A 27,926-nucleotide genomic window follows, 5' to 3' on the forward strand; every position below is an offset into this window, starting at 1 on the left:
TGGAAGAAAACTCGTATTCACCTTGGGAAGGCTGCAAGGAGACGCCTCACCCCCCTGTCTGCATTCAGCTGGCAAAGCTCATTAAAACAGGTGGCCTTTCGCTGCCCTTTTCAAACCTGGAAATCCAGGCCCTTCAAAGACAAAAAAAAAAAAAAAAATGCCCCTAAAAAAGGTGGCTTAAGAGATGAAGTGCCGGAGGAGGAGGTACACCAGCCCTCCAAGGCCAGCCACAGCCGCTCCCACCGCCAGCCGTGCCCAGAGGAAGTCCAGGGAATCCTCCAGCCGGGCGTGCAGCCTCAGGACCTGCCGGCGCGTGCTCTCGCGGTCCCCGGAGTTGTCGATGACGTGGCTCGCCAGTTTGCGCTTCTCGTCCAGCGGCAGCTGGGAGGCGACGCGGGCTTCGGCCTCGGCCTGGCACAGCCCGTTCCTCTTCATCAGCCGCGACAGCTGAGTCTGCGGGTCGCTGCCGGGGCGGGAAGGCGGCGCTGAGACAGGGGCACGGGAGGGAAAAGGGGTCCGCGGCCGGCCCCGTGTGCCGACGGGGTTTGTCTGTCTTGGTTGGGCACGAGGGGAAACGGCCGGGGTGGGGGAGAGAGACGTGCCCTGCTTCATCATGGACAGAACGCAGCAACTGCCACCCCGCTGCCCAGGCAGGCTGTGCTGCGTGGTTCTGGCATTCCCCTGGCCCGTAAGAGCAGGGTGGTGCCCAAAAGCCTGCCCCGGCCGACAGGGCACAGCTCGTGCGAGGCCCAGGGACAGCAACTGCCATTACGCTGGTGCCAGGTTTCAGAGAAACCTCGGTAGGAAGACTCCGGCACTCCTCCGCTAGGATGAAGGAAGGTGCTGCTGCTTGTGCTTACAGAGCAGAGGCGGCGTACGGCACGGCTCCACGCCGAGGCTGCGGCCAAATCCGCACCGGAGGGCAGGGGAGGGATGGGACAGCCCCACCCCAGCCTCCGAGAGAGGTGGCAGCGTCCTGGGCCTCTCGTGACTCGCGTGGCACTTACCAGTAAACCAAGACAGTGTGCTTCATAAACTTCGTCAGCCTGTTGGTCTCAAAGAGCAGGGGGATGTCGAGGATCACATAGCGGTAGCCTGCAGGAACGACAGCCCCCGCCAAAAGGAACAGTCTCACTCGCAGTTCCCAAACCCCTCGCTCCGCACGTGCAGCGCAGCCACAGCTGCTCGAGCTTTACAGCTGCTCCAGAGGGAAGAGCAGAGCGCGCCTGCCCTCCTCCCTCTCGGAGGGAGGAAACGGTTCAATTCCAAGCTTCCACAACAACAAAAAAAATATACACAAAAAAAAAGACCAAAAAAAAAAAAACAACAACCCTAACCTGGATGATCTCAGACCAAAGGTGAAGCTGCAGAAATATAATGAGGAGCTGAAACAAGAAGCTCAAATGAAAGCGCCTGTGCTTTGCTGGCAAGAGCGGCAGCCTCAGCGCCTTTGCCGGCCTCTCCCGGTGAGCAGTGCCCACAGCACAATTTGCTCCTCTCTCTTTCGGCTGTCCAAGTCTCTGCCAGGCTACAGACATTTAAGCCGAGGCTTCCCAGTTCATTTCTCAACTTAGTTTTCTTCCCTTCTGGAAAGCTTTAGCTAAGCAGCCCCACTTTTCCCAAGGGGAGCAAGGAAATCCTTGCAAACCTCTCGCAGCTGAAACAGGCGCGTGCCTCCGGGTACAGCCCCAGAGCCGGAGAACTCACACCAGGGTCCCTCTGATGCCGGCTGCATGCCCTTTGCCAGGCTCTCAAATATCTGACCGAACGTGGCCAAGGTTCTTTAAAACATCCCCAAACCACGCGTACAGCCCCCAAACCCTTCCTGGCTGCACCCCGGGACCGGGCTGGGCATGAGAAGTGTCGGAGGCACCGAGCGCCGGGCTTCCTTCTGCACAGAGCCATGGGGACGGCCGGGACAGCGTGGGCAGAGGAGAGCTGAGCCTGCCTCGGGGCTGGATGGAGCAGGCGAACTTTAAATCCCCTCCCCTCCATCTCTGGCGCTGTGAGCACGAGGGGCAGCTGGTGGAGGAGTCCGTCACCGTGAGCCTCCATCCTCCGGGGCCCTGCAGCCGACCCCAACCTCTCCACGTGCCTCTGCTCCTCCGCCTGCAGGAACCCAAGCTCCTACAGCAGCTTTTGGGGCGGTCGGGGCGGTGCTGCACGGCTTGGACGAGCTGGCGAGGGCCTGGGAAAGCTGTGTGCCGGGGCCCTCACTTCCCCGGGTCGTTTGCTCGGACGCAGCCGGCCACGGGGACATCTCCAGCTTCGCCGGGGTCTCGGCTTCGCAAACCAAGCCAGCGCTCCCGAACCGACCTGCCCGCGGCAACGAAAGCCTTGACAAAGGCGTAATCATCCAGCAAACCACCATTTTACCAGCATCTCTAGACAGAGAGACTTCTTGCTGCCCTATGGCTTGATCAATAGCGCTTTCCTTACAAAGCAATCCTCAGAGACAGCATCCAGCTATCCCGAATCATTAAAGCCTGACTAATGAGGACAAAGCAGCCTGCTGAACACACGCAGCGCTCTCGCCAAGGGGCAGGACAGTGTCTTCCTTCTGCGTCCGCGGCCTGGGTTCGAAACTCCAGCACGGTTTAGCTCCCAGCTTCCCTGCCCGGGGCTCCCCCGCCTTCCTCCTCCTCAGCCCCGGGGAGCGGGGCCCCGCGGAGCCCCAGCGCGGCCCCATTCAGCTGTCAGACGGCTCAGCTTTGATAAGCTCTGCAGAACCAGTCTGACTCTATTAAGACATCCTTCTGTCTACACGGAGACCTCCGAAACAGCTGGTGATCTTATCTGGCATTTGATTAGACCAAGTTTGACAGCTGTATTTGTTATATTTATCAGGGGGAAAAGGGGGACTTCGGAAACCACAGCTGTCAGCCCATTTCTCACCTTATCGGGACTAAAAGCGCTTCGCAGCTTTCATCGAAGCCCAGAGAGGCCGGGAGCGGGGGATAACATTTGGCCATTTCGGAAGGTATGGCATTATCCAGCACGTAATCTCAGAAGAGGCCTCACAATGCTTCGCTCAGGCCCTCCAGATGCACTTTACACCACAGAAGAAGGACGCGAAGGGCAGCAATGAAAGGCAGGAAGGGCAGGAGCGGATCCTCCAGGCGCCGGCGCTAAAGGCCACGGGCGGCAGAGCACAACGGCCGTCCCTCAGCGCCGCTCCCTTCTCCTTCCCCATCCCTCTCCCCACTTGAACACCGAAGCCAGAGCGAGCGGGGCCGGCCGCCGCGCGGCCCGGTCTCTTACCCAGCACAAAGTACTTCAAGACCTGCTTCAGCATCTCCTTCTGGATCTCGGGGTGGGTGATGGCGTTCAGCAGCCGCCGTTTCTCCGGGTGGGAGAAGATAATGTTTCCTAGAGCCTCGCGATTTATCTCGCCGCTCTCCAAGAGGATCCCGGTGCCGAAGCAACGCACTATCTGCTGATAGGCCTTCAAGCGGGGCTGCACCACTGATAACATTAAACAGCCGGAGGTTAGAGACAATTCTACGGCACAGCCAGCGCTTGCATCAGCGATCGGCCTCAAACGGGTTTTGTTCATTAAATAACCGCGCTCGTTCTCCTCGGCAGAGAGCGCATCTGGCTGCCAGCGCACGCCGAGCCCAGACCGGCGCGGCTCAGCGCCGCAGCCTCGCAGCCACCTGGCAGCGGTGCTGCACGAACCTCGTCTGCAGAACCGCCAGCCCAAGGTGCCTCCGAGGTCTGACACCCGCGAGATCGAAGCGTCCTGCAGGCATTAATTCAGCGCCACGACCCGCCTCGTACGTGCGGGTTAGGAGTCAGCAGGCCGGGCGAGGGACTCGCTGTCACAGCAGGGACGGGACCGAGCCCGTTCCCACCGCGGGCAGGGCAAGGATTTGAGCGGGGGGATCTTAAAGAGATTGGTTTCCTTCAGCTGGAACCTCACACGAGGCGAACGCAGCCTGGCTGCACGCTGGTGGTTGGTTCTGGCTGTTACTAAGGGTTTTTTTCCCCACTGTTGTTAGCCTCAGTCACCAAATTCTTTGTGAGCATGAACAGAAACCTCCTAGAGATCCGTTCCCAACAGGTATTTGCAGGGACTCTGACATTACAGAAGCACGGAATTTTAGAGCCACCAAAATCGCCAACGAAAAGGATGAAATAATAAAAACATAATTAAGATCAAGCTGGGGCTAACCACAGAGAACGACAGCCTGTATATAATTTTCTCTCAGAAATCCAGGAACGTTGCCACAGGCTGTAACCTCAGGGCAACCTAATAAAAGTCTTTAGGACCGATTTCTTTCTCCATTGGAGTTTCACATTGAGGCAGTTTCGGTATGGGTGAAATCCGTGTAGTAAACAGACATCTAAAAAGGGAATTGGAGGAAAATGAAGTGATTGGCAGAACACAGACACCGCGTATCTGTGGTGTTTGCCTATGGTCTCTGAGGGCTTTTAGCACCTCTAGCAAATTTTCCACACCTCGAGGGGAATTACGGTGCAATAAGACGCAGGAGCGTCACAGCTTTGAGCGGCTACGAGGTAAGGTCCTCGACAAGCAGCACGGTGCAGGCGTTTCCGTGACACAACCTGCACCACTCCTCCGCTGCAGACCCGAGACCTCGCGCATACAGAATGAGCGGGCCTCGTGGAAGCGAGCGCTGCTCTCCCCGGCGTCTCGGGGGCACTGACAGCTCGCCCCACGTCACACCTGGGGAGAGCGGGGTCTGCTCCAGGCCCACTGGTGCGACAGATCTGGGTTTCTGGGTCTTCGCTGTAGCGAGGCGAACGGAGCAGCAAGATGCAGGTGTGCCGGGCGGAAGCGCAGACCGAATTCCCTCTGATCTGAGATACTCGTAGGTGCTTTTTCTCAGCACGTTCAGGCACAAATAACTCTGTGGATCGATCTTTGTATTAAGAAGAAAGCAACGCCCAGCGCAGAGGGAAATTCTCCTCCAGCATCAGCGATCCCACCTGACATAACCGAGGTTTGGGACGGGTGTCCTGGGGCTGAGGGAGGAAGTCGGATCAGCCGAGGGAACCCGCTCTAAGGAGAAGCGCATCGCTTTCGCCAGGAGTTGGCTTTCAAAGCCAGCAAGCGCTGACCGCACTGCGCTCCAGGAGAGGGAAACTCAGGGCAAATTGTCCCCAGGGCATTTATTATTAGGACATGATCTGATTTTTTTTTTTTCTTGATTAGAAATATATCCCAGTTCCAATCCCCCGAGACAGCCGCTCCGCACATCCTCGTCGACCGGGGAAATGGGAGGGAAACGGGCGTCTAATGTACCCAGAGCACCCTCTGCTGTCTGCGCTTCACCGCACATCAATCCCAGTCGTCAGGGGAACCTCGGGGAGAAAGATGAGCTATGCACAACTAACCCTCTCTGGCAATAACATCGGCATCAATCACGGCACAGCCCAGTTCCCGGAGTACGGCCACGACCGTGCTCTTCCCCGACGCGATTCCACCCGAGAGTCCGACCAGGAACATCGTGCTCTGAAACAGAAAGAGAGAGCTGAGAACACGCCAGGCCACGGCTGCTTTGTTCACGCTGTGCGCGTCACACACTTACACCAAACAGGCGACTCCATTCAGAGCTCAGTCACACGCTTCCAGGGGGGCGCCGAGACCTTATTACACGTCTGGCACCCCTCTGCGCTGGGCGCCCCTGCTTCAGGGGCTGAAAAACAGCCAGGTTAAACGAGGCTTCCCCGGGCCCTGCGAATTCAGGATGTGTGGTTTGAGCCAGCTGTAAGCTCCTGCACGCGGGTTACCTGCAGCTCCCCGCCACTCGCTGGGATTGCTCCCCTTTAGCGCCCGCGCATCAAGCCACAGCCTCACCTCCAGCACCCCGGATCGCAGGACATTGAGATCTCTGGCGGGGCTGCCGAGGGTGACCCAGAATCAGCGACAAACGGGAAGAACTTACCCAACATCTCAGCCCACAGACACGAGGGCTGACAGCGAGGGCGCTGCTTGATCTCAACAGATGGGCTGTAAGAGGAGATGAGCTGCCTCCGACATAATCGGGACGCAAAGCGCGGCAGCCAGTGAGTAAATCCCAGCGCCACGTTACCTGGAAGCCAGCACCGTCTTCGGCAGCACGGCTCCGTGCATCGGGCTTGTGTCTGTCAGCTCACAAGGGCGGCACTAAACGCACAGCCTGGGCTTGCGACAGCCTCGAGGCCGGGGGGGGACCCTGCGACCACCCTGCTCACCCAGAGCAGCTCTCACTGGTGCAGCCGAGTCCTGCAAGCCCCCACGGGCAGAGTCCCCAGCCTCACGGCACCTTGTCCAGGACCGCGACGCCCTCATGGGCCAGGAGCTCTCGTGCCCAGCCTGAGCCTCCCAAGCCCCAGCGGTGGCTGCTGCTCCCAGCTGGTGCCGCTGAGCAGGAATTGGCTCCACGTCTTTGGCAGCGCCCTTCCGGGAGTCACCGGCTGCCCTCGGACACCCCTCGGCCTCCTCTTGGCCAGACGAAGGAAATCCAGCTCCCACCACCCCTCCTGGAGAGCCACCTGCCCCAAGCCTGACGGCAGCCCCTGTTCTGCCTAACCTGGCTCCTGTGTCACTCCTCTCTCCATACACCTCAGCACCAGCTCCAAGAACTCAGCACGCAGCTACCAGCTACCTACTGCCCACGTGGGCCCCCACAAAAGGCTGTTGTGACCATGCTAAAGGCAGGAATGTGGCTGTGCAGGACTGCTGAGGATGGGCGGATCATCCCAAGAACGCAGCGCTGCTTCCATGCTGCTAGAAAAAGACACCTTTGCCACGACTTGGTCCTACAAAGAGGACCCAGGTCCACCAAAGGGGCTGGATGTGTTCTGCGGCAGCTGGAGGCAGTTCTGCAGAGGGAAAAACCAGGAGTCGGAGGAAAGCGAGGAAGCCAGCAGCACCTGCCAGCAGCGTCGCAAAGCGGCTTCGCTCCGTGGCTGCTGGGAGCCGACGCCAGCGCACACCAGCACCACCGCGTGCTCCTTTCCCTTCCAAGAAGCCGGGCAAACAGATGGGGTTAACTCCAGCAGCGACAAGGGGGAATTCAAAGGGAATCAGAAAGGGCATTTACGATAAACAGCAGCGCCTTGCGAGAGGCTGACGTGAACCCCGGGCCTTGTTGCCAAGCGAGGACCCAGTCCCCACGGGGAGCCCTCCCCTGCGCCGCAGCGGGCGCGCTGTGACAGAGGGTCGGATCCTCACCGCCCCTGCGCCGCGGCGGGTTAAGGCCCAGCCCTTTCCGGCAGGATTTCGTACACCCTCTGAGGCAGCCCGCAGGGCTGGCACAGCTCGAGGAGCGGAGGAGGCCTTCGGCGCGCGGCCTCGCAGGGGAAGGGGCGCGGCCCCCACGGTTAAAAGCCTGAAACTCTCCGGCCCGCGTGGAGGAACCGCAGCGTTTGCGAGCGCAGCGACCGCTGGGCTCTGGCCGGCAGCTTCAGCCGGCCCCGGTCCCACGGCTGCCTCCGTCCCTCCGTTACGCGGCTCCGCGCGCGGGCGGCTGCCCCGAGAGCTACCGCCGGGGCAACGGAGCACCCCGAGGGGCTACCGGGGACGCGCAGCCAGACGGGGCCTGGGAACACCCGCGCCGCGGCGGAGACTGCACGGACATAAGCTCCGGGGCGCTGAGCGTAAACGCGTAACGAGAACCGAACGGCACGCGCGGGCAGCGGCCGCCCCGCTCCCGCAGGCGTTTGCAGGCAGGCGCCGGAACCACCGGCTTCTGCCCCAAATTCCCCGGTTCGGGACGCTTTTGGCCTCCGCCGGGCGACTCGACCGGGAGGCAGGCCAAGAGGCCAGCCGGGGGAGGTCAGGAGCAGCCACAGGGGGCGCTTCTTTCTGTGAGGGCCCTGCCGCGAGGGCTCCCCTCGGCGCCGCCGCCCGCCCGCCCCGCTCCCAGCCCCGCCGCCGGCCCCGAGCCCCCCGTTCCCTCACCCGCTGCCCCCCTGCGCGGCTTCACTCGCTGCGCAGCGTCCCGCACGCCCATTGGCTGTCGCCAAGCGCCGTCCCTCTCCCAGCCAATCGGCGCCGCGCTTATTGGCCCCGCTCCGCCCCGTCAGGAAGGAAGCGGGCGGGCAGCCCCTCACGAGGGACGGGCGGCGGAGGGGACGGAGGAGGAGGCTCCCCGCCGCCGCGGGATCCAGACGGGCACCGGGTGGCTTCCGCCGCCGCCGTGCCCGCCCGCCCCCGCAGCCCCGCGAAGGCTGACGGGAGTTGTAGTTCCAGCCTCCGCCCGGCCCCGTCCCCGCCTGCCCGCGCGGACTACGGATCCCGGCATACCCCGCGGCCCGCCGCCCAATCGCGGCGCGCGTTGTTGCGGGGGCGCGGCAGCCGCCGAGGCCCCGTTTCAAGATGGCGGACGACAGTGAGACAGCAGCGAGGCGGCCGCCGGCGAGGCCTCAGCGGCCGCCGGCGGAGGAGAACGACCGCGAGCACTGCAGCGACTGCGAGAACGAGGCGGAGCGCGGCTCGAACCGGGGGTGAGCGGCGGCCGGGCCGCCCGCCGCGGCGGCTGCCGGGCCCATTGAGGCGGGCAGCGGCCGGGAAGTGAGCGGTGCCCCGCCCCGCGCGCGCGCTGATTGGCCAGCGGCTAGCGCCGCGCGCTGCGATTGGCCGAGCTGCCTGTCGGTCGCGCAGAGGGCGGGGCGGGCCGCCGGGCTCCCCTTCACTCCCGTTGCGGGAGCGTGTCCCGAAGCTAAGCGGGTCCGGCCGCGTCCGTGGCCTGGATGGGAGACGGGACCCGGGCTGGGGAGCCTCGGGGCCGCCCTCAGCCGAGTGCCGGTCCCGGGGTGATGCCGCCCCGTGTCCCCCTTTCCCCACCACAGCCCCCCCCCGCTCCTCCCCGGCCCCCCCCCAGCCTCGCTGTGTCACCCAGTGCCACACCGGCGCCTGCAGGTTGTCGCCCTGCGGCGGTGCCACCGCCATCCCACGGCCTCGCGCTGCCGTCCCTGGGGCGTCCTGTGCCCTTCGTCCCCCGCCTGCCCCCCGGGGCCCCGGGGCAGTGCCCAGGGCTTTGCCCAGGGGCTGGGGCGTGGGGGCAGCCGCAGGCAGCTGGCCGGGGGCTGAGCCAAGCGGCGAGGGGCTCACGCAGCCAGGAGGAGGGGAGCCGGGAGACCCCGGCGCCGTGCCCGTGGCGCTCCGCGAGGCGCCGGCTGCCTCGAGGCGCGCGTGGCGTGCAGGAGAGGCGTCGTCCCCGCGCCCGCCCCGTAGGCAGCGGGCACGGCAGCGGGCACAGCACCGCCCCGAAGCTTCGCCGCACGCCTCCAGAGGGTTTTGTGCCTCTGCCCCGCTCCCGCCGCTCGCCCGGCCCCGCTGGCCAAGGAGCTTTTCTCTCCCCGTCAGCAGCTGATGTCGTCTGTCTGGTAACCGAAGTTAATAAAAGGTCACCCAAGAAATATTACCGGGGCCTTCTTTATGACAGCACAGATGTGCATTTGTATTTTATTTGCCTCCCGGGTGTGGCACCGTGTCTCGGTTTAATAGGTTTAGCCGTGCCTGGGAAGATTTTTCTTTTCTTTCCCCCTGACGTGATTAGGTTTGCGGAAACCAGATCCAAGCAGAGAGGAGGCACGGTACTTAATCACTGTTGCTGGACGAGCTTTCTCGCCGTTATTTCCCAGTCCAGCTGTTTAGGCTGCTCTTTGCCAGGAAGAGGTGTGGCGGAGCGCTCGTCGTGCCCCGCTGCGGGCATCGCGCCCCCTGCGAGCGCGGGGAGCTAAGGTGCAGCTTCCTGCCCCTGCTAGGGCTGGGGCTGGAGCACCACAAGCTGACAGTCCCCGTAACAAATACGCTTGCGGAGTTCCCAGCTCAGATAACTTGGGAAATAACCTTAAAATGGCAGGGCTGGTGATAGCCAGGAAGACTTGGGCGCTCGCGAGCAAGCGCGTCCCCCACCGAGGCTTCTGGCCGCGGAGCTGCGCAGGGGAGAAAAGGCCAAGCAGGAGAGGCTGTGGTTTGCTTTCCTGACGCCTGTCAGTCCTGTGGATTTCCTATCGCCCCGTTGCGCCGAGGTGTAGACGTGTTTCTGGTCCAGGGCGAACGCTGTCTCCGGCCCACGGGGACAGCAGGGGACGGGGAGCTCTGATTTCAGCCGGAATTTCCCGGGCGGGTTTGCAGAGCGCTGCTTGGAGTCGTGCCCCTGCCAGTGCCCGGTTCGTGCCGAGAGTCGCCAGGTCTTGGCTCTGGGATTTAAAAACACGAAAATATCGCAGAGCAAGAGCAACGCTTCCTTTCCTTTTAAGGACAGGAAAGAGGAATTGAGTTTTCCTCCGCCCCGGGCCCGTGTCAGCGCTGGGAAGTGGCTGCACAGCTCTGGCGAAGCCGACCGGGTTTATTTTCCAGCACAGACTCGCGCTTTCGTATTCGTCCTAATTTCCTGCGCGCGAAAGGGGCGTTGCGCTCGCGGGTGCTCCAGATCTGAAGCCTCAGCCTCGTTGCTGGCTTCCCGTTGCGCGGGGGCAGCGTGGCCGTGGCCTCTTGGCACAACCCATCCCGCCGCTCCGTGCCGCGGACGTCCGGGCGGTCCCAGCTGTCTCACGTCCGCGGGGCGATCGCTCCGCTCGTGGGTAAACGGCCCTGCGGAGCCCGTGGGCGGTTCCCCGGTTTCGCCCCCGCTGCCCCTGCTTTCCCCACGGGAGGACGCTCAGCCTCCCCGGGCTGACAGCTTACCCCACGGGAGGATGTTTCCCAGACAGCCTCCCTGGGGCTGACACGCAGAAGCGAGTTCGGCGCGCGCCGTTGCGCTCTGTGCGTCCTCGCGCCCCGCTCCGTGACGTCCCCGCCGTCTGGGCGGCCTCCCTCCTGCTCGAGCCTCGCCTCTGCCCCGCAGCCTAAGGAGATCACCTGCGTGCGGCTGCGCCCGATTAGCCGCGGGTTTGCCAGGGGGATTTGCCAGCATCTAAATGCGGGACGGACGCCGTCCCTCGCCCGACGCCTTTCTGGTTGCGAGGCTGTGCCTGGGGGGAATTGCAGACTTACGGCATCGAGCAAAGCGGTCGTTTCCCGCTTGGTTTCGGAGGCACAACCGGCAGGGTTTGGACCCCTTCGCTCTCTTAGGCGAGGTGTGAAGCAGGCTGAGAGCACGAGCACGACGTCTCGGCCTGCGCGAGGAAGGAAGATCTTGCTCTGATCGCGGCAGCGCTCACACAGCGGCAAATAGCCCCAGCCCCGGTCTCGAAGCCCCCCTCACGACTCAGCTTCTGCTGGGTTTTGGGAGCCGAGTGGGCTGCGGGCAGCCCGAGCACGGTCGGAAGGCTTGGCTGAGCGCCGAGCTCTTCCCCCTCGGGCTTCCCTCGCGCTGCGTGACAAAATAAAGCTTTCGGCCGCGGAAACACAGCGGGAGCGCCTTCCTGGTGCACCTGACGTTGGCCGGCTTCCAGCGGGGCTGCGCAGGACAGCGGCCCCGAGCCGGGTGAAGTTTAGTGAGGGGCTTCCGAGGGCCGGTTTTGGAGAGGGCTCGGGCCGTGAGTCTTGACTGCTGTGCAGAAAGTAATTCGGGCTCCTTTTCCTCTGACTGGAGGAGCCGTCCCTGTGGGGAAGGTGGGCGCGGGGAAAGGCGATGGAAATGGCATCGGAGGCGCCTTGCCCAGAGTGCCGAGCGACCGGGTTCCGTGCTCAGGGGGTGGTGGAGCTCCCCAGGAGAGGTCCTGCAGGTGCTTGGCAAGGCGGGGCGAGATAGATAGCTGCTAACGCGGCCAGCGGGCCCTCCTCCACCCGCTTTATCTGTCAGAGCAGCTCGGCTCAGAAAGGAGACAGGAGCGGAGGCAGGCTGTAAGCGCAGCTGGGAGCGCCGCGGGCTTCGTGCAGAGCTGCCCGGGGCTGCCGGTTATCTGCTCCTCGGCAGAGGGGAGGGGAGGGCGGCGTCCGCGCCCGCTGCTCGGAGCCTTGCGTCGGCGCCGTTAGCGGGGATTTGGGGCCGTCGCAACTCGGGCCCCGGGCACCCGCAGCGGGCGCCGCCGCAGGGCATGGCGGCGACTGGGGAGCGCCAGAAGGGACTGGGGACCCTGGAGTGGGGACCCTGGCGGGTAAAGAGGAGGGCGTGTGGTTTACTAAATGGGCTTGAAAATAGAAGTCGCCTCCGAGCGTTGCCGAGGGTAAGCTGGCGGGGCTTCAGTCCACCCTGATTTCTTCCTGGTCACGACAGCTTTGCTCGTAAATCAGGGAGGATTTTCTCCCCGCTTTCACCTGAAAGCCCAACGCGTCGGTAAAGTGATATCGTCTTGGGCTCAACTCATTAGCAGGGGGAGTTTGGACTTGGCAGCCCTGACTTATGAAGCGAGGCGACGCCGGCTGCGTGCGCAGGGACGGGCAGGTGGGAGCGGGGAAGGCAGGAGGGTTTTGTCTGTCGCCTCCGACACCCGCAGCGTCCCGCCGTGAGGGATTAGCGCGGCAGCACCGCTCACCTGGGAAAGCGCGCCCATCTCCCTTGGCACTGGGATGCGCTCGCACACCCCCTTCTGCTGCTCGGGGTACCAAAACGGGTAAGAAATGAGCTGAACGCATTTACTGCAGCTCTGGCGGTCCGCATGGTGGTCGGTTTCGCTCGTCTCTCCGGCTCAGGACCCGGGTGCAGCCGCCCCAGGGGACGCTGCGCAGGGACGGCGCCGTCCTTCCCCCTCCGCCAGCACCTCCCTGCACCGCCGGGGGCTGTGCGGGGAGTTAAAAAAAACCCGTCACGCGTCTGTCACCAAAATCAATAGCCGTGTCAGGGCCGCTTTGCTGTAATTACTTTCGCTGTCATGTCAGACCGCGCGCTCCTGGGGCAAAGGCAAAGCCCCTTCCCCTCGCCGGGAGGAGAGGTGAGACATCCCCTGCGGGGACCGCTGCGCACAGCCCCCGACCGCCCGTCTCTGCAGAGAGAAGAGCCGATTTTTTTCTCATCAGCTGCCGGAGCAGGCGTTCGAAACGCTCCTGCAGAGCACGGGGGCGCTGAGCGAGCTGCCTTTGGCCGAGCGAGGCAGCGAGCGGCCCTGGGCGACCGACGGCTCCGCGTGCTCGCGAGCCGACGCTGCCCGGCTCCGTGCAGGTAGCACCGCCGGCGCCTCTCGCTCTCCGCACCGGTACTTGCCCTGCACACGACCGAGCTGCCGGAGCGGTCCGGGAGGCGCCGAGCTCCGGGAGCGGGTCGTGGGGGCGTTAGCTTTGGTGTTTCACCGGCACCTCGGCAGCAGCCGCCGGTGACGGCGCAGAGGCTCCAGAGCAGCCGGCTCCCGTCAGCCTCGGGCCCGGTCGCCGTGCCGCAGGAGCAGCGCGACGCCGGGACACGAGGAGGACGGGGAGCAGCCCGCGGGGCCTTGCAGCGTCAGGGGAACGTGGAAAAGCCCGGGCGCGGAGGATCCCAGTGGGCAGGACTCGTCCCCCAGGGAAATGCCGTCTGCAGTCGCGTGAAGAAAGCCCGGCCCCGGTCGCTGCTCGGTGGCGCAGAGACGTCCTCGAGCCACAGGTCGCTGCCTCGCCGGGGCGATGGCTCCGCGTTACATCAGGTTTCTGCAGCGCTCAACGCGAGCAGCCTCGCTGTCAGCAGACAGCTCTGCGCCCGGCTCTGGCTGTGTCACCACCAAAGCACAGCTCTCGCTCCCCTTTCCCCTGCTTTCAAAACTCCCCTGCTGCTCCGTCCAGGGTTTTTTAAGCCTTATTCCCCCTCCTGGCTCTCTCCTTTTCCTGGCCTTTCCGAAAGAAATAGTTGGATGCTGCTCCAGCATATTTTCCAGCGTGTTTCTTCTTCCCTTTCTCTGCTCCACCCTGTTCACCGCTATCTGCTGCTTGGCAAAGTCGTTGAGGCGCCCCCGGAGGAGCCGCACCGAGGGGGTTTCCACGGGTGCGGAGGTTCTCCATCCGCCGCCGGGCCAGCTCAGCGCTGAGGGCGTGCTGGGGCTGCAAGGAAGAGGCAGCCTCAGGTTTGTAGAGTGAGAAATGTGCTGGGTTGGGTCCCTGGAGACCTGCGCGAAGAGCTGGGGAGAGAAGAGGAAGGAGGAGCGGGTCGGCTGAGGCGTGCTTCGAGGGACACCGAGGGCAGGACAGCGTGGTGAAGGCCACCGTACGTCCCTTGTGATGATCTGTGCCACCAGACGGGGCTTTGTACCTGGGGGAGATGCTGACGGACAGGGGAGCAGCTCGATGTCCTCCCACCGAGGACGTGTCCACGTATGGAGAGATCTCTGGGCATCAGCCGTGGGGTCTCTCCAGCTGGAACCTCTCCCCGGGAGGCCAGGTGCTGGGCACCCCGCTCTGGGTGGCCCTGCTGGGGCAGGCCTTGGGCCAGGGGCACCCAGAGCCAGCCTCAGCCAGCCCGCGGCCCTGCAACCGCAGGACAAGGGAGGGGAGGAGAAATTCCAGCTCCTCGCCTGCTGCTGCCTGCGCCGAGCTGGGAGAGCACGGGGATCGAGTCCCAGACGTAGCTCTTCTGCTTGGTCTCGACCGTTGATGCCTCCAGGTTTGCCACGAGCCGAAGCCCGCGACGTGCACGGGTGCAGGCGGGGTGTCCCCAGGCGGGTGGGGACGGGAGGGTGGCCCGGAGACCTCCCGGGGGTGGCGGGGAGGCAGGAGCCCCAGGGCACGCGAGCGGGCTGAGATTCTCCAGGAAGCCTCCGCGGTCCTCAGCGAGGATTTTCCGTGCGGGTTGGTTTTCCAGCTCCGCTCGAGGGGTTTGGTGTCCTTCGTGAAAATGGAAAAGACAACGGGACGGTCGCTTTTTAGCCAGACAAACTCGGTAGGGCCAGGGGAGAGGGGGCAGGTCCGGGGCACGTGGATCAGCGGAGCCCGCTGGGTGCCGGTGCCCCCGCTCTGTGCCACCCTCTTCTGCGGGCGATGCGGCTTCAGCTCGGTCCCTCTGCAGCCGTTTCGACCGGCGAGTTCCCACCCGGGCCGTGGCCCTGCCCAAGGCTGCAGCCTTGGTTTGGGGACCGCCGGCGAGGAGGCACCGGCGCTGCCCGTCCTCCCGTCCTCGCTGGCACCGCACGGCACGCTGCCGCCGGGCAGGAGCCACCCGTAACCAACCCTCCGCAGCTCGTCCGTGCAGCCGAGGACGCGAAAGCTTCGGTGGGATCCGTGACTGCCCTCTCGCCCGCCTCCCCCTCGCCTCCGCTCGTTGCAACTCGCTTGCTCAACCCCGCAGTTTCCTAAGAGGGTGCCGGGGGAGAGCGGTGGAAGAGCCGCTGCTGGCTTTGCGGGGACGAGCTGAAGGGCGTGTTCCCGAGCTGGATCCCCGCTCACGCACGCTGTGCTGGGGACAGGCGCCTCCCCCGTGCTTTGTCCCCACACGACGTCGGGTTGCCGCCGGCCTGGCTGCGGGCACGGGGAGCCCGGCTCCGCGCCCTGCACAGGGCTCACACCTGGGGCTTCGGGGCGGTTGCTGGCTGCGCGGCCGGGGATTGCCCCAAATCCCTGGAGAGAGCCACAGTGCCCTGGCCTGAGCGCTTCCCACCCTCTGCTCCCGAAGAGAATTTGTTGCCCCGGCTCGTTTCTCCAGCCCCAGTCTAACAATAAAATAATTTCCCAATTTAACCACCACCCATCCCCATAGCTCATCGCCCCTGCACGTGGGGGGAAGTTTTGCTGCAGCCTCCTTGGCCACGGTCCCCCCGTGGGGCTCAGCCAGGACCTGCTGCAGTGCCTGATCCCGGGGCTGGACCTGCTGCAGGACCCGCGCGGAGCCACGCGGGGCGGGAGGTGTTCCTGCTCGTCCCATTTTGGGAGCTCGTCGAGCAAGAGCTGGGCTCAAGGGATCCGGGGCACAGTGCTTGTGGCTGCGTCCCTCGTGCACGGGGCCCTCCTCTCCTGGCGGCTTGCTTGGATCCAGAACAGGGAGCCTTTATTTTCTTTATAGAGCTTCAGAGACCGTGTAAGTGTCCTTTAAAAATAAACGTAAAAGGCTGCAGTGATGTTTCTTTTGTTCCCTAGTGGCTTGAGTCCAGCGAACGACAGTGGAGCCAAAAAGAAGAAAAAGAAACCAAAACGGAAGAAAGAGAAAGGAGGAGACCAACCTGAGCAGGCTCAGGACCAGCCAGTGAAGGTGACCGACCCCTTCCCGGTGGCCGAGAGCATCCCAAACCTCTCCCACGTGGCTTAGGGCGAGGAAGGAGCCTCCCAGAGCTGACACTGCCTGTTGTATTCAGCCACTTGGCTGTTCAGAAAAACCTGAAGCTTTAATTCCCCGGCCTGGCTTGGCGCATGGGGATTCCCAGCGCCGCGGGAGGTGTCTGGGGAGGGCCGCGGGGTGAATGCAGTCCTTCAGTGGCTGTCGAAGCCGGGCGCAGGGAAGGGGTCAGACCGGCGCCTCCGACTTGTTCCTTCCCCAGATGAGCTGGGGAGGGCCGGGAAGCGCCGCTCTGTGCCACCGAGCCCGGCCGCCGCCTGCCAGCTTCCTCTCCTGCCCGCGGCCGGCACAAGGAGCGCATTTTCCTCCTCCTTGGCCGACGGCCCATGTTGTTGATTTTTGCTTAATTAACATAAGAACAGCAGCGGGGGCAGAGCAGGGGCTGGCTTGCTCCTCTCGGCTGTGCCCTGGGCTCGGAGCCTCAGGAGGAGGCTTGGGGCATGCACGGTTTGTCCCTGCTGGGGCGGCACCCCCAGCGCGGGAGGTCAGCCCCGTCAGCCAAATATTTCCAATATTTTGTCTATCTGCCCGTGCAGAGCGTTACATTGGGCTTTCTGAGGGTTTCCAACTTGGTTCCCGGGGAATCAGCGAGGAGCTGGGGTCGCGACTTCAGCTGCTGAAGGTCCGGGTGGGGAGGAGGAAGAGGAGCGCGTCCTTCATCCGCGCCGCGCCTCGCAGCCTCGCTGCATGTTGTCCTGGCCCGCAGTGCCCAGTGGCTCACCTGCGAGTCACGGGCTGAAGCAGTGAGAGAAGAGACAGCGCAGAAAACCCAAACGCCGCGTGGGGGTTGGCCCAGGGTGGCTGCGTGGCTGTGAGGCAGAGGCGTTTGCTCTGTGTGCTCGCAACACCTTCCTTCCTCAAGCGTCACGCGTTTTAAGGCGGTTAGTCTTCTGTCCCCTTTGCCCCAGGGGCACCTAGAAGCTAGGTTTAGGTGCGTGGCAGGTGGCTCCTAAAAGGGTTTGTCCATCTGGTAGGGGGTTATGAGAAGATGTAGGCTGGAAAGGGAACGTCATCTCCCCTTCCTGGCGGCGCGCCAAGGCAGGGTCAGCCCCAGTTTCCCCATGTGAGGAGCTGAAACCCAGACCTGCTAGCTCAGCGTACTCATTTTGTCCTTTCATCTCCCTTTTCTACCCTCAGGTCAACTCTTTGCCTGCTGAGAGGATCCAGGAGATTCAAAAAGCCATCGAGCTCTTCTCTGTAGGCCAGGGCCCTGCCAAAACCATGGAGGAAGCCAGCAAGCGCAGCTACCAGTTCTGGGACACGCAGCCGGTGCCCAAGCTAGGTACGTGCAGCCCCTCGCCCTGCTGTGCCCCGTGGTCCAGCCTTGTGGTCCCCGGGCTGTCTGAAGAAGCCCTCGTGGGAGCTGTGAGGGTTTGTGGCCAGCGAGCGAGTCCTTGGATGGCCCCTCACTGCTGTATCTGGGCTTTGAAAGCATTAACAGCACTGATCCCCCACCTGCAGACCCTGCTGCAGGAGGGCCGCACGCGCGGCTGGGGGGACAGGAGGACAAGCAGCCACCTCAGACGTCTGGTTTGGTGCCTCCTCCATTTGGGATCCCTCAATCTCATTCTTTAGCCTTAAAATGGACCTTCCAAGCCCTTTGTGGCTGAGTTTCACACACAGTGTTGCCAGTCTTCCTCTTACCAAGTCCCAGGCTTGGAGAGAGGGGGACAGACACGGCGAGCACCAGCACCTCCAAGCTGCGGTGCGCGTCCCAGTTTGGGGAATCCCACCTCCCGAGCCCTCCTCCCCCTGCCAGCAGCCAGACCGCACCTCCCGCCTCTAGTACTTGCTCCAGCCCTTTCTCCCGTCTGCTCTCGATTCTGTCAGCGTGTGTCAGAGTGATTTGCTGTCGGTAACGAGGTGTTTCTCGGCATGGCAGGAGCGCTTAGCGGCTGAGCAGACCTGCAAGGAAGAGAGATGCACAGAGAGGGGCGGGCTGCCGCAGAGCTGCCTTGCTGGAAAGCTCGTTCCCGAGCTAATTGGAGCAAATCTGCAGCGCTCCAGTGGCGCCTGGGATCGTTCTGCTTGTTCTCTCCACCCCTGCATCTCCCAGCAAAATCCATGCAGAGCTCCAGAGAACTAATGAACGGGTCCAAGCCCACGGTGTCCAGATTTCCCCGAAGCTTATTGTGGCTGCAGTTAGCTGTAGAAACTTCACACGCTTGTGTCCGGCCCCTCTTGCTGCAAACGCCACAACCGATTCCCTTTTCATGTTGTCAGCACCAGTCTGAGGCTTTGTTTGCTCTCAGAGGACCGTTTGCTGGAAGTGACACTCAGCTTTGGTCCCTCTTTGTGCTCGTGCTGGGAAAACCATTGTGAGATACCCCGGGCACGGGGTTGCTGAGGCAGCAAAGTCTGATCTTGTGTTTGCCCCTTTCACCAGAGGATCCTGACGTGGCAAACGTCGTTTCTGCCTCGGTAAACCCTGGTAGGTGGAAATTTCAAAAATATTTCATTTCTTGAAACGGGTGGAGAAGAAGAGGCACAACACAGCCACAGTGCAGCCTGTTGCTGGCCGCGCTCTGGCTGACGGTCGCACTGTGTCTCTTGGCACTGGGTCAGGAGCACTTTGGCACACAGCGTTAGGTGCACGAGGCTATCTAGGGTCTGGTAGCAAAAGTGCTGCAGCATTTTGGGGCCAGATTTCAGAGTTGTTCAGCACCTATTCAAAACACAGGGCACTGCCGTGGGTGAGCATTTCAGGAACCTGTCCTGTTTCGGCTGTGATGGGGGCAGTTCTTGCTCTGGGTTTTGTTTGCCTCCCCATTGCCTGGAAACCTTTTCAAATCCCTTTTTATGGGAATTCCTAATCAGTGGGGTGTGCTTCTCTTGGCAGCACTCAAGTGACGCTGCTGTTTGCAGAGCTGTGTTGACATCTCTGAAAAAGCTGGTGCTTTAACCAACACCTCTTGGCTGAATCGAGTGCTTCAGGAGTCAGTGTTTTTGAACAAAAGTTGTCCTGTTCGCGGCAGCTCTCAGTTAAGCGCAGTGGGAAGGAAGCCCTGAGGCTTGCCAAATGGCAGGGGCCAGAGCTGGCAGGGAGAGAGCCACCGTCCGAGGCTGCGGGGAAGGTGGAGCAGATCATGGGAAACTGCCGGCTGGTGCTGGGGCTTGGAGAAGGGGAAGGCCGTGCTCTTGTGGTTGCTTTGCCTGGCTGAAGGCTGAAGTTCTGCTCGGCTAAGAAAGGCTGGGCTGGCTCAGTCTGCGAAGAGCAAGCCTGTGGGATCCTCAGCGCATGAGCACAGAGTGTTTACAGCTCTGCGTAGAGCTCCTCTGCTGCAGGGCGAGAAGGCAGGCGGGCTGGAGCACCACGGTGTCTCTTGCGGGCACAGCCGATGTCGCTGTGGCCTTGAAGCTCTGATCAGTTCGGTCGCTTCCTCTCCGCTGCCTGCTTTGCTCTGCCATTGCCCTTGAAAGAGCGGGTTTGATTCTCTGCCCACGTTGTGTTGAACACGTGGCACGTCCCAAAATGGACGGGTGAAATACCGGCAGCGAGGGTGAGAGACCAGGCTGTGGAAGCGAGGCGTGTTGGTCAGACGAGTGTCATGGAGACTTGACCTCAAAGAGCAGAGAGCGTCTTCATGTCTCCCTGCTCTCTCTCGCAGGAGAAGTGGTGAACACCCATGGTCCCGTTGAACCAGACAAAGACAACATCCGCCAGGAGCCATACACCTTGCCCCAAGGCTTCACCTGGGATGCCCTGGACCTTGGGGATAGAGGCGTGGTGAGTAGAGGCAGCTCGGCACACAGAATCACAGAATTGCAGGGGTTGGAAGGGACCTCCAGAGATCAGCGGGTCCAACCCCTCTGCCAAAGCAGGTTCCCTAGAGCAGGCTGCCCAGGTAGGTGTCCAGACGGGCCTTGAATATCTCCAGAGAAGGAGACTCCACAACCTCCCTGGGCAGCCTGTCCCAGTGCTCCGTCACACTCACCGTGAAGAAGTTCTTTCGCATGTTGGTGTGGAACTTCCTGTGCTCCATTTTGTGGCCATTGCCCCTTGTCCTGTCCCCACAAACCACTGAAAAGGGGTTGGCCAAATCCCTCCGTCTCCCCCACTTCGGGTATTTATAAACATTGCTAAGATCCCCTCACACACTCGCTGGGTGGGCGCCTCTGGAACATGGTGAGCGGTTCAGTGCTTGGACTGACTGAACCACTTCCACCACTCCAACATCTCCATCTCAACATCTCCTTAGAGCTGGGTGGGTCTGACTTCCCCCCGGCATGCACTTAGCTCTCGTCCCACACTGGCCACGTTTGTCTGGTTTCTTCATGGGGAAGAACGAGAACTCCGTTTCTGCAGCCGCACAAAAAGTGTTTGGGCCCCATTTCAGGGCAGCTGGGGGGTGCGATGGGTGACCGACTCGCTTGACCTGCTCAATCTCTCCTGCTCTAGCTGAAAGAGCTGTACACGCTTCTCAACGAGAACTACGTGGAAGACGACGACAACATGTTCCGCTTCGACTACTCTCCCGAGTTCCTGCTGTGGTGAGTGGCACTGCCACCGTGGAGCAGAGGGTGTTGGATGCTAGCGAGCTTGATCCCGCTGATAGCACTGCAGCTGCCTTTGCTCATCCCTTCTCACCTCCTTCCAAAATCTTCTTTTCCCATCTGTCACCACACCCATCTGTCTGGGAGCTGCGTCCCAGGTACCCTGCGAGAGGGATTTCACCCAGCCCTGCCTGCTTCCGGCTTCTTTGAGATACAGGAGCCCCAAACTGTTTTTTTTTTTCCTCTTTGTTTTCATTTCTTGAGTACTGCAAAAATCCTGGTAGCTGAAGAGCTTCCCAGTGACCCAGAGCTGTAGGATGAAGGTGACTGCCAAGTAATGCTGCCAGCAATAACACTTGGAGACCTGTTACAGCTGAGCTGCTGTTTCCTCAGGGCGTTCATGAATCGAGGAACACAGATTAGCTCCCGTGTCGCCAGTGAGAACTGGCCTCGGCCGCAGAGTGCAGGAATGTCCCTGGATCCCAGCCGTCCTGCCCTGTGACACCGTGGTCACCTCTCGTTCTCCTGCCTGCACACCCACGGCTCTCGGTGGCCTGGGGCAGGACTCAAAGCGTCCCAGGGCAGGCAGGGAGGCAGGAGGCAGAAGTAGGTGCGCGGGGGACCTCGGGTGGGACGTGACCACCGCCTCTTTTCCAGGGCCCTGCGTCCCCCAGGCTGGTTGCCCCAGTGGCACTGTGGTGTCCGAGTTGTCTCCAGCAAGAAGCTGGTTGGATTTATCAGTGCAATTCCAGCCACAATCCACATCTATGACACGTAAGTGCTGCTCAGTTGAATTTCTCATGCCGGCCCTTGATGACATTCCCAGGAGTGCCCAGGAAGTCTGACTGAGCTGGCTCTATGCTGTTCAGCCATGGAGATGCTTTGCTGCTTGGAGGAGAAGGTGGGGAATGTTTAAGATGGGCAGCAAAGTTCTGTGCAAGGATGTCTTGGAGCTGAGAGCCACGAAGGGGGATATTGGCTCACCAGCGAGTGAGGTCAGCTTAGAGCTCTGGCTTACAGAAATCCTCCACGGCTGGATGGAGACTATTTCCTGGGAAAATCTTGGGTAATAGCTTAAAGGAGAGTTCTCCAAAGCCAGACCTTGCCCCTTGGCCTTCCCTGGGGCTTTGAGCCCCCTGTGCCTCGAAGAGGCTGGAAGTAAATTGCCCAGGGCATTGGACTGATCCTCCCAGGTCAGGACAGTTGGGTTTCATGCTATGCGTTGTTTCTTTCCCAAGAGAGAAGAAGATGGTGGAGATAAACTTCCTGTGCGTCCACAAAAAGTTGCGCTCAAAACGAGTGGCTCCAGTTCTGATCCGTGAGATCACGCGGCGGGTTCATCTGGAGGGAATATTTCAGGCTGTTTACACAGCGGGAGTGGTGCTGCCGAAGCCTGTGGGGACTTGCAGGTGAGTGTCTCCAGTTCTCCGAAAAGATTTAGGGCTAGTGAAAACCTCTGCAGACCTTCCCGTGCTGGGATCCCTCCGTGGCGTGCTGCAGAGCGCCGGGACGGCTGCGCTTCCAGGTGTGGGATTCCCCAGGGCACGACAGATCAACTCCAGCCCAGGTTTCTCCTCCCCGTGGTGTCCTTCAGGGATTAAGTCCAGCAGCTTTGCTTAAGCTGCTCATTTATCACAAGGCAGCGGAGTCTGTAGCACAGGCTCTTCAGGCCGCCCTTGTTTTGCTCTGCGGGAGCTCCTGGCCTGCGAGAGCCCCTCGGTGAGCTGTCGCAACGTTCTCGCTTGCCCTCTGATGGCAGCTACGAGAGCCTTGTGCTCTTGCAGCCTGCCGCTGTCCAAGAACAAGTCTCCCACAGCGAGTGTGTTTCTGCAGGTACTGGCACCGCTCCCTGAATCCTCGGAAACTCATCGAGGTCAAATTCTCCCACCTGAGCAGGAACATGACTATGCAACGTACCATGAAGCTTTACCGGTTGCCCGAGGTGGGTGCCAGCAGGGCTGTGAGCTGCGGAGGCAGAGCTCGTGAGTTTCTCCTTGCTGAGCAAGGGATGAGGCTCTGAATCAGGCACGCAACCACCTCAGCTGAGGTTCAGCCCTCTTCCTGGAGAACTGGGGTTTCTTTCATGTCGTAAATGGCTTTGTCAAGCCACTGGGCTTTATTTAATTTTTATTTATCTTGCCTGGGTACCTGCATTTTAAGGGCAAATTCTTGCAACTAGAGGACCCTGTGATCTTTTATTTCATGGTGAGTCATATCCTGTCGTCCTAGTAAAACAAGAATGCAGATATGACAGCCTTCATCTGTCCAAACACAGCCTCGGAGTGACCTTGAATTGGGTTAGTCCCTCATTCTTCAGTCAAACTGATCGGTTCTGTCACTGCAGTTGTCCTGCTGGAGAAGTTCCCCAGCTGGATATGGGAGAAAAGAAAAACAAAGCATTAAAATTGCCACCACCTTCCCTGACCTTGTTTGCTTCCTTCTGTCGGTCAGAGCTGCTCGCCTCATTTGGAGAACGCTGGTTCAGTGCTGGGCAGCACATGGCTCCTGTCTGCTGCCTCCCCTGTCAGCAAAGGCAGCAGCTGCTGTTTTGTGGCTACTTTTTGTGCAGAAACCCAGACCCAGAAACAGCCCGCGCCGCTTCATCTGGGCTTTGCTGAGCAATCCCAACCCTAGAGCAGGAATTGAGTCAAATGAGAAATAACGCCAGCTGCGTGCAGCACCCTGCCATGCCCGGGGCACCTCTCCCAGCCCGTCCCCGCTGTGCTCGGGAGCAGAGACCTGGAGGGAAGCAGAGATCTTGTGTCGTTAGTGCCTGGAGGGGGAGAGGGCTCGGCAGGGGCTGTGGGACTGCAGGTGGGCTGATCTCAGCACAGAGCATCTCCGTGCTGCTTGTCTGAGGCAGCTGAGAGTCCTGGGGAGGTGAAAGCCACCTTACAAGCAGTGCAAATGATTTGTCCCGCTTCTTGTAGACTCCCAAGACTCCCGGCTTGCGGCCAATGGAGCAGAAAGATATCTCTGCAGTGCATAAGCTGTTGACCGAGTACCTGAAGCATTTCCACCTGACACCCATCATGAGCCGAGAGGAGGTGGAGCACTGGTTCTTACCTCAGGAGAACATCATCGACACCTTTGTGGTAGAGGTGAGGGAGCAGGATCAAGACCTGGGGGGGGCGGGTTCCTGGGCTGCTCCCTTGGGAGGAGAGTGGGAGGTGGGAGCTGCTGCAGGGTGGTGCCTTTCCATGCTGGGCTGCCCCAAGCCTGCTCGCAGGGAGCTCTTGGTGGCGCCAACATGTGCACAACTGGCAAAGCCCCTCAGAGGCTCTAAGCAGGCTTTAATGTGTCTCTGACGTGCTGAGGTGTCACAGAGGTGTCACTTTTGGTTTTTAGAGCGCCCAAGGGGAGGTGACAGACTTCCTGAGCTTCTACACGCTGCCCTCCACCATCATGAACCACCCAACTCACAAGAGTCTGAAAGCTGCTTACTCCTTCTACAACGTTCACACCAAGACGCCTCTCATTGACCTCATGAGCGATGCTCTCATCCTCGCCAAGTCGGTGAGCGCTGGCGGAGCAGCGTGGCGGGGCCGGGCAGGTTGGGAGCGGGGCCGTGGGGCACCGGGCAGCTCCCCACGAGCATCTCCTCTCGCCTGGCTGCTCCTGGGTTTATGGGGAGGGCTGGCAGTGGGGTAGGGCTTGTACGTCCCCCCCAGGGCTGTGCAAAGCCAAATCCTGCAGGGTCTGCAACCCAAATAGCCTGAGCCTGCCAGGTTAGGGCACACAGCTGGCGCTGAGCTGAGCTCAGGGTGCCCACTCGGTTCTTAGAGCAAACAATATTGCCATATATCTACAGATATACACAATATCTCTGATATCTACAGATATACGGCAATATATACAGATATAACTTGGCACACCAGTGCCAAGTTCATCCCCAGCACCCTCACTCCCTCCTTCTGGGGGTGCAGAGCTGGACCAGAGAGGGGGCAGGCAGCACACACGGAAGAGGAATGCTGCCCAGCGTGTAAGCAGGCCGGGCTGATGGCCTTGTCTTGCCTCTGCAGAAAGGATTCGACGTCTTCAATGCACTGGATCTCATGGAAAACAAAACCTTCCTGGAGAAGCTGAAGTTTGGGATCGGGGACGGGAACCTGCAGTATTACCTGTACAATTGGAAGTGTCCCAGCATGGCACCAGAGAAGGTGAGTGCCTTGTGGGGTCCAGCCAGCGTGCGGGACGGGGTCTCGTCCCCAGGGAGCCCCCAGGGAGATGAACGGGCTGCCGGTGCTGGGCGCTGCCTCTTCGCCTTGCAGGGATCCTTGGGATCCTGCCCGCGGGCTGCCACGTCCTCGCCGTGCGAGCACAAGGGTTTGCCCTCACACACGCCTGCTCCCAGGCCAGCCGCTGTCCGGTGCAAAGCTGCACTCAGTAACATGAGTCTTGTGACACCACGAGCCCCTCTCCACCATCCCCAGTGTGTCTGCACCGAGGGGGGCCCTGGGGAAGAGCACCCATCTCCCCAGGCCCATTTTACATTTGCACTGGTGCAGCACCGGAGTGGTTCAGGGTCCTTAACCCCACACACGTCTGCACTTTTGACCTCTGTGCAAGGAGGCAAGGTACAGAGAGGAGACGGGGAATTATGGCTGTGAAGGGGCAAAGGGCTGCAAGTTAACAGATGTAACACCGGTGGTTGCAGCAGTCACCTGTCCATAGCCTGCAGGTGGTTGCTGTGCCCCGTGAGCCCATGCAGGGCTGGGTGTCCTCGCGCAGCCCTGGAGCCTGTGTGTCAGTCTGTCGTGGCATGGCACGGAGGGACACGATGAACAAGAGCCCCCTGGAGAGAACAGGCGCTCCTGAGAGCCGTCGGGTCGCGCTGTGCGGGACCCCACGATGATGATGGGGGGCTCTGCAAGCGTGGTCACCCACAGCGTGGGTGCCGCGGTGCCCCCGGGGCAAGCAGCCTGCTCCCCACCCCGCCACTCCGAGCACTTGCAGGTGCTTGTAGCCGTGCCCGTAGACTTCATGCCTGCCCTGGGCCATTTTAGGCAGCATCTCCACCCTGAAGGCGTTGTGGTTCGGCATCCGTCCCGTTCACAGCCATGGAGAGGCCGGTGCTTGAGAACCAGCAGCTGCCCCACTGTGCAGGCACTCTCTGGGCTCCGATTCCGTTTGCAGAGCTGGTGAAGCCAGTTTCTGTCTGTGCCATCCAGAAAGCAGGAGGGCCCTGCGGACAGGTAGCCAGAGGTGTGAGGTCCGACAGGCTGACTAATGCGTGGAATTAAGTATTTCTGTGGCCTTCTCCAGCTGAGGTGTCTGGGTTGCTGTCCCAGCGGTTCTAAGTCACGCAGCACCCGCAGGTTACAAATCCACACTCTTCAAAGCAGCTTTGCTCTGTCACTGAGCCTTCTGAAGAGCTCTCGGAGGTTGCTGGGAGGCTTAAGCAACTCCTCCCCTCGCCGAGAGCGCTGTTGGGTTTGGAGCCTGGGGCTGAGCCCGTCCCTGCGCTGCAGGCACATCCCTGGGACAGCCACCAGCACGTCCATCCTGCGGCGGCCAGGGAGCGCCCAGCGTGCCAGCTGCCTGCAGAGGGACCTGTCAGGAAGCAGCTTCTCCCAAATCTATTGTCATTAGCTTAGAGATAACCTTGACTAGCAAATCAAATCACCCCAGCTGCTGGAGCCCTGGAGCTCTGCACTTTGTACAGCTCTGTGCTGTCCTCGCTCTCGCAGACCATCCGGGCTTGTCACGCAGGCGTGATATATCCCAGAGCCGAATATCCTAGCACCGGTAGCGAACAGAGCAGAGCCCTACCAGCAGGCGTGGCGAGGGAGCTGCGTCCGACCGGAGCCGGGTCTGGGGCTGAAGCCACTCGTGCTCGGGCGCTTCCTGACCTGCGTCTCCTCCGTTGGCTCCCCAGGTCGGACTGGTGTTGCAGTAAGCGAACCCGACGAGGAGAGCGCAGTGCCGCGGAGGAGCCTGGCCCAGCAGAGGGGCTGCCCTCGCTGCTTCTGCCAAAACCGGAGCCGCGTGCGGAGCGGTGGAAGCGAGCCAGCCACGCAGACACCGGCTGATTTTAACGACTGTGTCACGCAGTGCCGGCCACGGCTCCCCCAGTGCCGGCAGTGGTCTCCTTTGTTTTGATTTAATTGCATCCTCGTAAAGACGTGATCAAGGGAATGTAACTGCTGAAACTAGCTCATGATTGGCATATAATGGAGTTAACGGGTGAATAATAAAAGTATATATTATATATATTTTAAATCTTTCCTGTTCCAAACTGACACGAGCGCATTCATCTGCTGAAGGTCACCACCTGCTCGCTGGACCCTGACTTTTCTCGACGAGAAGCCGGGTTGATGGAGGTAGAGGCTTGGCGTGCCGGGCTTTTCCCTGCGCAGAGTTGTGCGCATCCCGCCCCAGCAGACAAGCGAGGTGGTTCCTCCTGAAGCGCACCCACCGCTTTGGCACCGACACAGCGGAGCACCGGGCCGGGAGCGGCGCGGTGCCGTGGCAGGGCTGGAGCGCTCTCCTGCGGCTCTGTCCCCGTGCTCGGCCGTTTCCATCCGCTCCCTCCTCTGTTAAACTCGGTCCTTGCCGGCCCAGCTCTGCCGCAAGTGCATGGACAGGGAGGATGGTGCCGTCCCTCCCTGCAGTCCTGGGAGCACCTCGATATTTGTTTTTAAGGGCTATTTGTGCAAGCAATGCCTTGTCCCTTCTCCTCCCCAGCCTTGGAGACTCAAAACCTCTCTGCTCAACGGGGCAAGCGCTGAACCGAGAAGCAGCAACTCCCAAAGACCTGGGGGACCCGGATCCTTGCCACTGTCGGAGCATGTCCTGTGCACCCAGCTCTGCTCGAACTCCGGGGTGCTCCCCCTCTGCCGCCCCAGGTGGCACCAGGGCCGCACGCTGCCTGCTGCATCTCCGCTGCCGCACCTCGAGGTGCCCCGCTCAGCTGCTGTGCTGTCCACACTGGTTTTCTGAATCGCCGAAATGCAACGCGCACGCCACTGATCGCCCTGCGACGTGCCATCAGCCTTCCCCAGGGGGTCAGCCTCTGCAACCACCCCAGTGCCTCTTCCACCAGGCTCATCATCGTGTGCTGCAGGAGCCTCAGAGGCGAAGGAAATGTTTTCTTCCACGGAAACCCTCTAGCCCATTAAGTCGTCTTTGAAAACCAATGCCTGAGAAGCTTGCTGCCAACCCCAGCCCTGCTGCGAAGCTCGGCGGTGCCTCTTCCAGGAAATGCCGCGGGCACTGGGACTCGGAGTGGGGAAGGAGCAGGGCAGGCTGCCTGTCCCCGTGCTGCTGGTGGCCGGCGGTGGCTGCGCTGTCACCACGGCACGATGGTGCAGCCCCGTGGTTTGTCTCTGCTCCCCGGTACCATCAGCCCGCCTGTTTCCA

General features: G+C 61.4%; 2 protein-coding genes across 9 annotated transcripts; one reads left to right on the top strand and one right to left on the bottom strand.

The window, feature by feature from the left end:
* Positions 1-8,387, bottom strand: DCAKD (dephospho-CoA kinase domain containing). Of its 8 annotated transcripts, none has more exons than XM_040536376.1 (6): positions 7,913-8,053; positions 5,362-5,479; positions 4,691-4,874; positions 3,262-3,465; positions 1,008-1,095; positions 1-463 (listed from the first exon to the last, which is right to left on the bottom strand). In XM_040536376.1, the coding sequence occupies exons 2-6, from the start codon at positions 5,383-5,385 to the stop codon at positions 178-180; spliced, it is 786 nt and encodes a 261-aa protein (XP_040392310.1). In that variant the 5' UTR covers positions 5,386-5,479; positions 7,913-8,053; the 3' UTR covers positions 1-177. The 8 variants fall into 8 exon arrangements, with proteins under 8 accessions (XP_040392310.1, XP_040392311.1, XP_040392318.1 ...); XM_040536377.1 differs by lacking the exon at positions 7,913-8,053 and adding an exon at positions 5,913-5,964; XM_040536384.1 differs by lacking the exons at positions 4,691-4,874; positions 7,913-8,053 and adding an exon at positions 8,258-8,387.
* Positions 8,302-26,777, top strand: NMT1 (N-myristoyltransferase 1). The gene is made up of 12 exons (XM_040536374.1): positions 8,302-8,457; positions 15,875-15,986; positions 17,208-17,352; positions 19,679-19,797; positions 20,470-20,561; positions 21,222-21,338; positions 21,803-21,973; positions 22,398-22,506; positions 23,495-23,665; positions 23,913-24,080; positions 24,587-24,724; positions 26,443-26,777. The coding sequence occupies exons 1-12, from the start codon at positions 8,330-8,332 to the stop codon at positions 26,461-26,463; spliced, it is 1,491 nt and encodes a 496-aa protein (XP_040392308.1). The 5' UTR covers positions 8,302-8,329; the 3' UTR covers positions 26,464-26,777.
* The last annotated feature ends 1,149 nt before the right edge of the window (positions 26,778-27,926 follow it).

This window comes from Cygnus olor, chromosome 25, assembly GCF_009769625.2.
Source record: "Cygnus olor isolate bCygOlo1 chromosome 25, bCygOlo1.pri.v2, whole genome shotgun sequence".
Classification (NCBI taxonomy): domain Eukaryota; kingdom Metazoa; phylum Chordata; class Aves; order Anseriformes; family Anatidae; genus Cygnus; species Cygnus olor.